This window comes from Pan troglodytes, chromosome 10, assembly GCF_028858775.2.
Source record: "Pan troglodytes isolate AG18354 chromosome 10, NHGRI_mPanTro3-v2.0_pri, whole genome shotgun sequence".
Taxonomy (NCBI): domain Eukaryota; kingdom Metazoa; phylum Chordata; class Mammalia; order Primates; family Hominidae; genus Pan; species Pan troglodytes.
Window position 1 is genome coordinate 135,752,283 of NC_072408.2, and position 12,158 is coordinate 135,764,440.

A 12,158-nucleotide genomic window follows, 5' to 3' on the forward strand; every position below is an offset into this window, starting at 1 on the left:
GGAAAGATTTAAACTCTCAAGGATTCGGAAGAATGGAGGGGTATTGCCCTTTGTCACAGCCTGCCTGGAGAGCAATTTGTTGGTGTGTTGGTTACAAGTTGCATTTGTCGGCCAGGAACCCAACAGCACAGGCTTGAACAGATTGAACTTTCATTGCTCACATCAACAAGTCCGAGGGTGGTCATTCAAGGAGCAAAACGGAGGCTTCCCTGAGACCTCAGGGATTTGGCTCCTGTCTCTGTCCTGCCTTCCTCAGCCTGTGGCTCCCATCCTGAAGGTGACATGGTGGCTATAGAGCTGTGTCATCAGTCTGCGTTTTAAATGGGGTGATGGGAATGAGCAGACCAGAAGGATGTGGGTCTTATTTGGGTCAGCCCCCTGTAAAGTGGTGTCTTCACAGCCCCTGGGATTCCAGCCAGACTCATTGGCCACACCAACCACAAAGGGCACTGACAAAGACTGGTTTTTCCCCATCTATAATCAGGGATCTTTAGATTGCTCCTAGGTGCAGACGCGTGTGTGCAAAAGTATCACCTGCTCGGGGAAGGGAGGCCTGGCAGAGCCATGAGAGTGGTGGCCAGTGGTGGGGACGGGGAAGATCGAAGAAAGGCGAAGATTTACATTGTCTGGTGAAAAAAATAGAACAAGGCAAAATGTCTATGACAAAATAGCTGTCAGCGCTGTGTGCTGGGAACAGGTCTTTTGTTCCCAGCACAAATTTTTTTTTCCCAGCACAAATTTTGTTCCCAGCACAAATGTCAAAAAAAACATAATTTTTGACATTATCGTCTCTAGTATTTCTATTTCCATTCTTTTTTTTTGTTGTTGTTGTTGAGACAGAGTTTCACTCTGTCGCCCAGGCTGGAGTGCAGTGGCGCGATCTCAGCTCACTGCAAGCTCCTCCTCCTGGGTTCACGCCATTCTCCTGCCTCAGCCTCCCAAGTAGCTGGGATTACAGGTGCGCACCACCACGCCTGGCTAATATTTGTATTTTTAGTAGAGACGGGGTTTCGCCATGTTCGCCAGGCTGGTCTCGAACTTCTGATCTCAGGTGATCCGCCCGCCTCAGCCTCCCAAAATGCTGGGATTACAGGTGCGAGCCACTGCACCTGGCCTATTTCTATTATTTCTATTCTTATTGTCTCATTAGTATTTTAAAGAATTATTTGAAAAAAAGTTGAATTATTAGAAAAATGTTCTCTAAATCATGCAGAGAAAATGGCACGAACCTTGTCTCTGACTCTTCTAGTCCTTGAGAGCAGGTGTCTTTATGGAGCATATTGAAAGCAAAAGCAGACATGTTAAGCAACTCCCTCCCTCCCTTGTCAGGGACATGAGCTGTAAGGATTTCCACCCCAGTATAGTTCTCCTGGCTGAACGCTTGGTCAACAATGCTTACTTGCTGATCTAGAGTATTACACCCAAATTGTCATCTCTCCTCCTCCCAGCTGCCTACCCATGAGATTCTTGGAATCAGAGCCACTCCTCCTGCTTTGTGTTTCAGAGCCGCTGGGGTACGACTGATTGGAGAGATGCCTCAAGAAGATCTGCACGCAGTGGTGAAGAATTGCTTCGCGGTGGTGAATAGCTCTGTCTCTGAAGGCATGTCAGCTGCAATTTTGGAGGTAATTATGTAACTCGAGTACTGAAAGTGGGAGTATGAAATTGTCCATCACTCCTTCTCCTATTTACGGAGGCGACGTCTTTGTCAATAACATTCTGCACTTCTCAAAGCTAAAAAGGCCAAGCAGCACACCTGTTGGAGTTCAAAAGTACTTTTGAAGTTCTATCTGGGAGTTTAAAAATATCATTTCATTTCTCATTGCTATCTCTCCTTGCCAGCTACGATGTAAAATAAAACTGGGATAGCATTGCCTCTCTGACCCTCTAAATATCTCTGACAGGAAGGCAGCTAAGGTTACAAAAGATTGGGACAGGAAACAGATTGAAGGTATTTTTGCAGGAAGCCTCCCTTTACTTGATCTTTTCTCTTTCTTTTCCATATGTTCTGTAATTCCTGAATTTAAGGGAGGGGAAGAAAGGGCTGGACTTTGCAGGTGGCAGGAGACAGGGGCAGGGTAGTGATCATAGATGACGGGGTGGCGTGGGGGCCAGGGTGGATCTGATCTCTTCATCTAGCAGTCAGCTCTATAAAATCGCTTCATCTTTTTTGACAAAATGTGTCTATCCCAGCACCACTCTGCAATTCCCCACCAGCATATCTGTGTTTTCAGGACCGAGGCTGGAGTGGGAAGGCCGCGCTCGTGAAACCCGGGCAGGCCCTGGCTGGGCTGTGTCCCCTCTTCTGTAAAAGATCCTGGCAATCCTCGCATTCCCTTTGCAATGGGACCACCTTCATCTCTTCTCCTCCTTGAGAGGTTTTTGCCTGGGGTATTTAACCATTATCTTCGGTGCTTGATATTAGGTCCTAGAGAGAATCACCAGCATGTGTCTCACAGAAAAAGATGTTCCTTCTCTTGTTTCGTTGTTAGTTCATTGCCCTGGGGGCCCCTGAAGAATGAACCCAGAAAAGGGCAGGCTGGGCTCACTCACACCAACGCCAGCCTTTAGCACTGGGTTTTCCTCATGCAATTAAAGCACCCAGGACCGCAAGCCTGATTCCCCTGGTGGTTCTCAGCACACACACTGCACACGACAGACATGGCGTAAACAAGCATTGACGGGCACATGATAAAGCCTGTTTTCCTGTCGAAAGGAAACATGTGGCCACTGCTTCCTGAGGTCTTTGATCCAGGTTTCATGTGTTCTTTCTGAATACGTGGATTTCTTATGTCAGTGTCTACTTAGGTTCACGCTGTTACTTTATCATAAGTCTTTGGGATATCCATGTATCCCCTTGGATACCAGGTGAATGTACTGAACTTACTGACAAAAGTTAAGATCTGCAAACCTTTGGGGTCCAGAGAGAACATGGTAAATAAACTAGGAAAAAAATCCTCTCCTTACATTTAAGAAATGACTGACGTTGTATGCATAATATTTGCTCTTAATTTGGCATCATTTATAAAAGAAAAAAAAGACCCCAAAGAAAAAAACACAGAGGGAGATGGCAGAAGCTGTGTGTCCATGCCCATGAATCTGCTGTTAGGTGCTTTCAGAGCACAAAGTGTGAGTTTGTAACATGATCATCCTCAGCCAGATGTCAGCACCTCCGCTTAGGGGTTGTCACTAGTATTAATTTCCGTTGTCCTTTCAAATCACCTCCCAACTGCAGTCCTCGGGGCAATACATTTTATTCGTCATGTAGGCTTTAAAAGTGTATATGCTTATGGTACCAGTATTTGAACTATTGTGAACTGCTCCTTTGTAGGTAAATATACATTTTTTTTCAACTTCTTAAGGAAAGGTAGAGTGAAATTCGGGAATGATTTTATAACTAGCACACACAGCACTTCACTGCGGATGAATCGCTGTCAAACCTCATTTACTTCAAAGCAAAGGCAGCTGTTAGCAATTCCGACTGCCTTAAAATGTTGATGTTGTGTTCCTTTTGAAAACTCCAAAATAACCTTTGGGCGAAGGGTTTTGAATGAAACTGATTTTAGAGGAGTGGTAAGGGTGCATTTCATTAGAATTCAATTCAGATAGCCACAGTGTTTAATCATGGAATAAGTGCTTATCACTTTTGAAGGAAGTGACCTTTTGACCTTTCAGAATTAGCTGTATTTTCCCATGGAAGCATAGAAACGTCCCATTTGCAGAAACACGTTTCTTACTGATAAACTCCAAAAATCAAACTTTAGATGGATTTGTGGGCAGCGGGGTGAACACTTCTACAACTAATCAGTTGTTTCCACTTTTGAGCTTTTTGACGGAGTTGAATCCTGCAGAGAATTACATTAAAAGTATATAATCAGTTATTTGCTTATCCCAGCCATCATGATTAGGCTCACACACACACGCAAGCACACACACACATGCACACACACATGCACACACATACACGCTCACACATGCACATGCACACACACGTACACACACGTGTACGCGCACACACACGCTCTGCCTGAGAGAGAGGAAGCCCATCTTCTAAAGCAGAGACGAGCACCTGCAGGAAGGAGGGGATTCCTGGCCTCTTGGCTTCCAGACTCCAGCCCTAGTGATTGAAGTGGGATGTGAAGGCATTCAAAGGCAGCTGCGACTCTGTGTCACTTTAACCTTGACTAGTTTCTGAGTGTGTGTGTGTGTCTGTAAGTGTTTGTAAGTGTGTGTGTGGATACGGCAGTGCGATGCCTTTCCCACTTTGAAAAGTGAAGGGCCTTTTGAGTTTTCATCATTAGGAAGATGCTACTGGCATGTATTTGGGATGGAGCAGCTGCAGGGAGGTGGGGTGCTGGTTCAAGGTGCCAGAATATAGCTAATTCTGAAAGGTTAAAAGATCACTTCCTTCAAAAGTGATAGACACTTATTCCATGATTGAACACTTCAGCTATCTGAATTGATTCTAATCAATTCATTGCATCAGAGTTGTACCCAAATGCCGTTGGCACCCCCATTGAGAATCACTGTAGCCCCAATTATGTAAGATCCGAATGTGCTGCGGGCACATGTAGCCCAACTCCATCGCCACGTGACAAGCAATGCTTGTTTGACTTGACAGACGCTTAGTAAAAACCATTAAAATGCAAGCCGACCTCTCTGCAAGAAAATCTAGACATGGTGGTTTCCAGCCCCAGGTATGCACCAGAATGACCTTGAAGCTTAAAAAACCATAAATACAGGTGATGCTGCCCACCCCTCACAGATCAGCTTCACTTGTTTTGGGGAGGGGCCTGGCTGCTGAGTGTCTTATGACTGTTCTGCAGGGTAGAACAGAGGCACTGTCTCTGTAAACCTTTATCAGCTCTGCTGAAAATGGCATCCTAGCCACAAAGGCTTTTACAAAGAGTCGCAAATGAAGTTTCCTTCTGCCTGCTAAGAGCTTGGAGAGCTCATCTGGGGAAAATAAGAAATCAAGTGAGTTCTCATAGGAGCAGAGAGTAGAATGGTGTGTAGCAGACACTGGGAGTGTGGGGAGTGGGGAGATGTTGGTTGAAGGACCTGAACTTCCAATTAAGAGGAATAAGTTCAAAAGATCTGTATTGCACGTCATGGCGACTACAGTTAATAACAATATCCTTGAAAATTGCTAAGAGTAGATCTTAAGTGTTCTCACCACACAAAACAAGTATGAAGTAATGCATATGTTAATTAGCTTCTTTAGCCATCCCACGGGGTAGATGTGTATCAAAACATCATGTTGTGGCCGGGCGCGGTGGCTCACGTCTATAATCCCAGCACTTTGGGAGGCTGAGGTGGGTGGATCACCTGAGGTCAGGAGTTCGAGACCAGCCTGGCCAACATGATGAAACCCTGTCTCTACTAAAAATACAAAAATGAGCCAGGTGTGATGATGTGCACCTGTAATCCCAGCTATTAGGGTGGCAGAGGCAGGAGAATTGCTGGAACCTGGTAGGCGAAGGTTGCAGTAAACTGAGATCACACCACTGTACTCCAGCCTGGGTGACAGAGCGAGACTCCATCTCAAACAAAACAAAAGAAAACAAAAACACATCATGTTGTACACTGTAAATGTAGGCAATTTTTGCTTGCCAGTTTGTTTGTTTGTTTGTTTGTTTTTCTAATCAAGTGAGTTCAGACACAAAGGTGTCAGGTGCATCTTGGATCCTGACATTTCACTTGTCTTAGTCCCAGAGTGGGGTGCCTGACACTGGCTCTGAACCGCTTTCCGTCGCAAGCCTGTGAGTCACGCACGGTGCCCCGCTGTGGACTCACGGGGCATGTTCTGAGGTCAAGCACACTCACCTCTATGCACTGTCCGCCCAGGCACCGCCCGTCTCCGTCAGGGCCAGCTGCACAACGTCACCACGTCCAGAAGTTCTTCTCTCCTTAAGCCGTTTCCTTTGTTAAAGGTACATTTTGTTGGTTTTCCGAGAGTTGACTTCGGAACTAGTTTTCTGTAAATGTGCAACCCTCAGATTACACTGAAGTCTCTTCACCCTCTGTTCATTTCACGTCGTGAGTGGGTTGCGTTGCATCTTTTCTGCTGAACTGCGGTTTTCCTTGGAGGCAGGGCCATGCCCACCACGGTGTGGAATCCTCCCCTGCGTCTCCCCTTGCGCCATGGACCATCAGATGGGATGAGTGAGTTCATGCCTTCTGTCACTCAGCAGAAATGTGTAGAGTGCCAGGTCTGCCAGGCCCTGGACATGCCGCAGCGGACAGACGCTAAAGGGCCTTGTTATCATGGAACCCATGTCCTGGTGAGGGACGGAAAGCAGGACTGGGAGACGGGCAGGAAGCAGGCAAATGGAAGAGTGAACAGAGAACTTTAGGACGTAGTAAGTGCTGAGGAGGAAGCGCAGCAGCACGACGTGACAGTGGGCGGCGGGGATGTGCTCAGGGAGCCTCCATGCTGTCATGGGCTGAACTGTGGCCCCTCCCCAAATGCCTGTGTTGAAGTCCTCACCCCGGCGTCTCAGAATGGGAACGTATTTGGAGATAGAGGTAATCAAGTTAGAATGAGGTCCCTGGGCAGGGGTGTGGGGTGCGGGGGGTGGGGCTGAAAAGGGAAATTTCTTTCTTTTTCTTTTTCTTTTTTTGAGATGAAGTTTCGCTCTTGTTGCCCAGGCTGAAGGGCAATAGCCGATCTCGGCTCACCCCAACCTCCGCCTCCCAGGTTCAAGTGATTCTCCTGCCTCTGCCTCCCAGGTAACTGGGATGACAGGCCTGGGCCACCACGCTTGGCTAATTTTGTATTTTTTTTTTTAGTAGAGATGGGGTTTCTCCATGTTGGTCAGGCTGGTCTTGAACTCCCGACTTCAGGTGAGCTGCCTGCCTCGGACTCCCAAAGTTCTGGGATTACAGGTGTGAGCCACCGCGACTGGCTTTTTTTTTTTTTTTTTTTTGACGTACTCTTGCTCTGTCGCCCAGGCTGGAGTGCAGTGGCACATTCTTGGCTCACTGCAGCTTCCGCCTCCCCTGTTCAAGTGATTCTTGTGCCTTAGCCTCCCGAGTAGCTGGGACCACAGGCGTGCACCACCATGCCCAGCTAATTTTGTTTCTATTTTTAGTAGAGACCGGGTTTCGCCATGTTGGCCTAGCTGGTCTTGAACTCCTGGCCTCAAGTGATCCTCCCACCTCAGCCTCACAAAGTGCTGGGATTACAGGCGTGAGCCACCACGCCTGGCCCATGTTGAGCATCTTTTCACATGCTTATTGCCCCATTTATACCTTCTCTGAAGAAGTATCTAGTCAAACCCCTTGCCCACTTTTTCACTGTGTTCTCCTTTTATTGTTGAGTTGTAAGAGTTCTTTATATATTATAGATACAAATCTCCTATCAGCCTATCAGATATTTATTTCCTAAATATTTCCTCCCATTCTGTAGATTGTCTTTTCACTTTCTTAATGGTTTCCATTGAAGCTCAAAAGTTTTTAATTTTATTTTTATTATTTTATTGTTTTGTAGAAAAAGGAGCTCACAATATTGCCCAAGCTGGCCTCAAACTCCTGGCCTCAGGCAATTTTCCTGCCTCAATCTCCCAAAGTGCTGGAATTATAGGCATGAGCCACTGCACCTCGTTGAAAGTTTTTACTTTTGAGGAAGTCCAATCTTCCTATTTTCTTGTTGTTGCTTGTGTTTTTGATGCCATGTCTAAGAAGGCTTTGCCTAACCCACAGTCTTAAAGACTTAACTTGTGTATTTCTCTCTAAGAATTTTATGGTTTTAATTTGTCCATTATGTCTGTGATCCATTTTGAGTGAATTTTGTGTGTGTGGAGTGAGGAAGGGGCCAGATTCCAAATTCCTTCCTTCTTTGGCATGTGCGCACTAACAATGACTAAAATAGCTTTTTTTTTTTTTGTCTCCGAAACAGAGTCTCACTCTGTTGCCCAGGCTGGAGTGCAGTGACGCAATCTTGGCTCACTGCAACCTCCGCCTCCCGGGATCAAGCGATTCTCCTGCCTCAGCCTCCTGCGTAGCTGGTATTGCAGGCACACGCCACCATGCCTGGCTAATTTTTGTCTTTTTAGTAGAGACGGGGTTTCACCATGTTGGCCAGGCTGGTCTTGAACTCCTGACCTCAGGTGATTTGCCTGCCTTGGCCTCCCAAAGTGCTGGGATTACAGGTGTGAGCCACTGCGCCCAGTCTAATATAGCTTTAATATAATTTTACTTTACTTTATCTCGAGATCTGGTCCTAAGGTCACCTGTTTTTGTTTTTGTTTTTGTTTTTGTTTTTGTTTTTGGAGATGGAGTCTCACTCTGTCGCCCAGGCTGGAGTGCAACGGCGCGATCTCAGCTCACTGCAAGCTCCACCTCCCAGGTTCGCCATTCTCCTGCCTCAGCCTCCTGAGTAGCTGGGACTACAGGCACCCACCACCACACCCGGCTAATTTTTTTTTTTTTTGTATTTTTAGTAGAGATGGTGTTTCACCATGTTAGCCAGGATGGTCTCGATCTCCTGACCTTGTGATCCTCCCGCCTCAGCCTCCCAAAGTGCTGGGATTACAGGCGTGAGCCACTGTGCCCAGGCTAATATAGCTTTAATATAATTTTAATTTGCTTTATCTCGAGGTCTGGTTCTAAGGTCACCTGTTTTTCACTTGGGATTTATGGGTGTGGAGTGCGTTCTCAAGACCTGGGACAGGTCACTATGCTCTATAAAACTTACTGAGTCAGGTAGGAAGCCCATCTGCTACTGTAATCTCATTTGCAGTTATAACAATTCCCAGAGACAGATGTAAATTCTGTAGTATTAAGCCATTTAATCTGGACAAGCACGGTAGCTCACACCTGTAATCCCAACAGTTTGGGAGGCCAAGGTGGATGGATTGCTTGATCCCAGGAGTTTCAGATGAGTGTGGAAAACATAGCAAGACCCCATTGCTACAAAACATTTTTAAAAACATTAGCTGAGGATGGTGGCGTGTGCCTGTAGTCCCAGCTACTAGAGAGGCTGAGGTGGGAGGATTGCTTGAGCCCAGGAGGCGAACGTTGCAGTGAGCTGAGATTGAGCCACGGCATTCCAGCCCGGGCAACAGAGTGAGACCCTGTCCCCTCTTCCTGGGACCCTGTCCCGTCTTCCCCTGCAAAAAGGTTATTTAATCTTCCCCACTACCCTTTTGAAAGAGATTTTATTATCTCTGTTTACCTCAGGGGAAACAGTCAAACAGCTGGGGAAGGTTGAGATGTTGACCCAAGATGGTACAACTAGTATCTAGTGGAACCAGGATTCACACCCAGGCAGGTCAGTTTCAGAGCTTCCCTTACATATGTGATTATCTGTTTACTTTTAAAAAGTGTAAAATCTGTAGAAGAACTGAAAGAATGGTACAGCAAATACCTGTGTACCCTTCACCCACGTTCATCCTCCTGCTTCCTCTCCCTCTCCCTCATCTCTCTGTGTACACATACACTCTCTTTCTCTCTCTTTTCTTTTGCCAAATCATCTGAAAGAAGGTGGTTGAGGTTGATCACGGCACTGCTAATATTTCTCTCTGAAACTTTGCAGATAGGTGTCTTCTCCTGCACCTGAGAAGACATGAGCATGCCTGAGAAAGTTCAGTGTTAGTTAAATTACATCACTGGATGTGCACTCCATACATAATTCCCTCGGTGTTGTATTTTTTTTTTTTCAGGCAGGATCCACACACCAGTCATGCATTGCATTTGGCTTTGTGTCTCTTTAGTGTCCCCCAACTCAGCTCCCCATAGCTCCTCATGACACTGAACCCTCTGAAAGGTCCTGGTCAGTTGTCCTTGAGAACATACCGATAGATTTGGCTGACGCATTCCTCAGGGTTGGATTTACATCCCACTTCCAGCTGGGACTCCACGCAGGTGATGTGTACTTCCCACCACGTCAAACGGGAGACGCATCTGGTCAGCTCTTCTGGCTGTTGGTGACAGATGGCTCCATTGTGAAGGCTCACCTGTCCCTCACCTCTCCTCTGTGATTGATAAGTCATCTGTGGAGTGGTGCTTTGGGATATGAGGACTCATGATGGGACTGCCTCCCAATAAACCCATCACAAGTTGAAAATACTGTGAGTTGGCTAACACAGTGAAACCCCATCTCTACTAAAAGTACAAAAAATTAGCTGGTGGCGGGCGCCTGTAGTCCCAGCTACTCGGGAGGCTGAGGCAGGAGAATGGCGTGAACCCGGGAGGCGGAGCTTATGTTAAATACCCCTAACCTACCAAGTATCATAGCTCAGCCTAGCTGACCTTAAATATGCTCAGAAGACTTGCATTTGCCTACAGTTGGGCAAAATCATCTAACACGAACCTATTTTATAATAAAGTGTTGAATATCTCATGGAAGATATTATTGGATGCTGTACTCAAAGTGAAAAGCAGAATGGTTATATTGTTGCTGAAATATGGTTTTTACTGAACATGTATTGCTTTTGCAGCATCATGAAGTCAAAAAATCCTAAGTCGAATCATTATGAGTCAGAGACCATCTGTATCCTGTTTCCCGACGACCTTTTACTCAATGGATTTGATCGGGATCCACTAGGATCGACTGTTCATCCCCGATCCTCACCTGAATCACTTATTACACTGGGGGTTACAAAGTGATGATTTTCTAATTCCGCTCTTCTGTCTACACTTATTATACGTGCAGACTCTTCTGCAGAGATGAGCTTTCCCTTTTCTTCCTCCTACTTTTCCTCCTCCTCCTCCTCTTTCCTTTCATTTCCCTCTCATGACTAGGGAATCAGGTATTTTTGAAATTTAGTGTGTTACCATCTGTTACAATCATTATTCTTTTTGAAGTTGCAAAATTGTCCCGCTGTGGTCAGTGGGATCCCCTTGAAGTTGGCTTCTGTTTCCTTTCAACCTGACATCACTGAACTTAGAACACTGTAGAAAGAGAACCCGCAAAATGCCTCCTTTCTGGGCAGGTGAGGCCAGGGCTGCACACTGTGCTGTCAGGCCATCTTCTTGTGGCACAGCTGCTAGGTGCTGCCAGGCTGTGGGGCATCAGGCACATATCTCCAGACCTTCAGAAATGGAAAGTCGGCTTCGTGAATAATCGGAATGATAAATCGTTTTCCTTTTACTTTTGTCTGCATGTCAGAGAGCTGAGTTTGGTTTTTGTGGCATTCATAGTCCCTTGCCTGTGCTGGAAGGAAATGGCTCCTCAGGGAAAGTGATGATGGTAATTAAAAATGCATGCTCCATGCGGTCGGTGAAGAGGTATCAAATGAGCATTCAGAGAGAGGGGGTTCTTTGTGACACTGCAATAATTATGTCAGACAAACGATTACAGCGTATAGTGTTTCAGAGCTTCCAAACATAGTAAGTAATTAAAACTCAGATGTATTTTGAAAACATGCCGTTGAGATTCGGATATTGTTTTGGAAAGGCATATTTTTTGTGAGGTGCCAGAGGTCCAGTTAACCCAAGAAGTTATTCTGCCCCACCCTGACTCAGCTTGCCGCAGAGGCTCTTGAAATGACTGCCTTCCACCCCCTTTTCTCCTGTCTCCTCCAGGCAATGGATTTAGAAGTACCGGTATTGGCCAGGAACATCCCCGGGAATGCTGCCGTGGTGAAGCATGAAGTCACAGGGCTACTGTTTTCCAATCCTCAGGTAAAGAAAAGTTCTTTCCCTCCATTCACTCACCTTATCTGAATAGTTTTCCTCTATGTTTAATGGAGAGACTCTTTCTGTTAGCGCTTAGTATTCCTGTCCTACCCGGAGCCCTGCAGAGAGCATGCTGTCTTCTGTTATCACCTGGGCAGCTGCCTGGGTGTGCCACTAGCAGAAGCCTAGGGAACAGGAGCATTGAGTTCCATTCCTGATTCTGTTGCCAAGTTGCTCTAAGGGGCTGGGAAAGATAATCACCTCTGAGATATTCGGATTTCTGATTTCTGAAACGTGTACTCTCAGACACAACCTTGTATTTATGGAACATCTGCTGGCTTTCAGAGGATGGGCGCCTATGCGATCACTTTTCATTCCTTGAAACAAATGCACAAAGTATGCAGGGTTCTTGTGTAAATACAGAAACACGTGTGAATGTCGGGAAATAGAAGAAAGGGCCATGTACCTGTCCATCGGTCCAGCTGGTTATCCGGTAACTTCTGGGGCACACATGTGTGCCATCACCTCCCAGGAGC

General features: G+C 46.2%; 1 protein-coding gene across 9 annotated transcripts in view; it reads left to right on the forward strand.

The window, feature by feature from the left end:
• The window catches only part of GLT1D1 (glycosyltransferase 1 domain containing 1), a 131,088-nt gene that overhangs the window by 92,020 nt on the left and 26,910 nt on the right, over positions 1-12,158 (forward strand). For all 9 annotated transcript variants that reach the window (XR_008538604.2, XM_016924622.4, XM_016924623.4 and 6 more), the window contains 2 exons: positions 1,505-1,625; positions 11,530-11,628. Coding sequence is in view for 8 of the 9 variants with exons in the window: in XM_016924622.4 (XP_016780111.1) it covers positions 1,505-1,625; positions 11,530-11,628 (220 nt within the window). In the remaining variant the exon portion in view is untranslated. The remainder of the gene's footprint in view (positions 1-1,504; positions 1,626-11,529; positions 11,629-12,158) is intronic.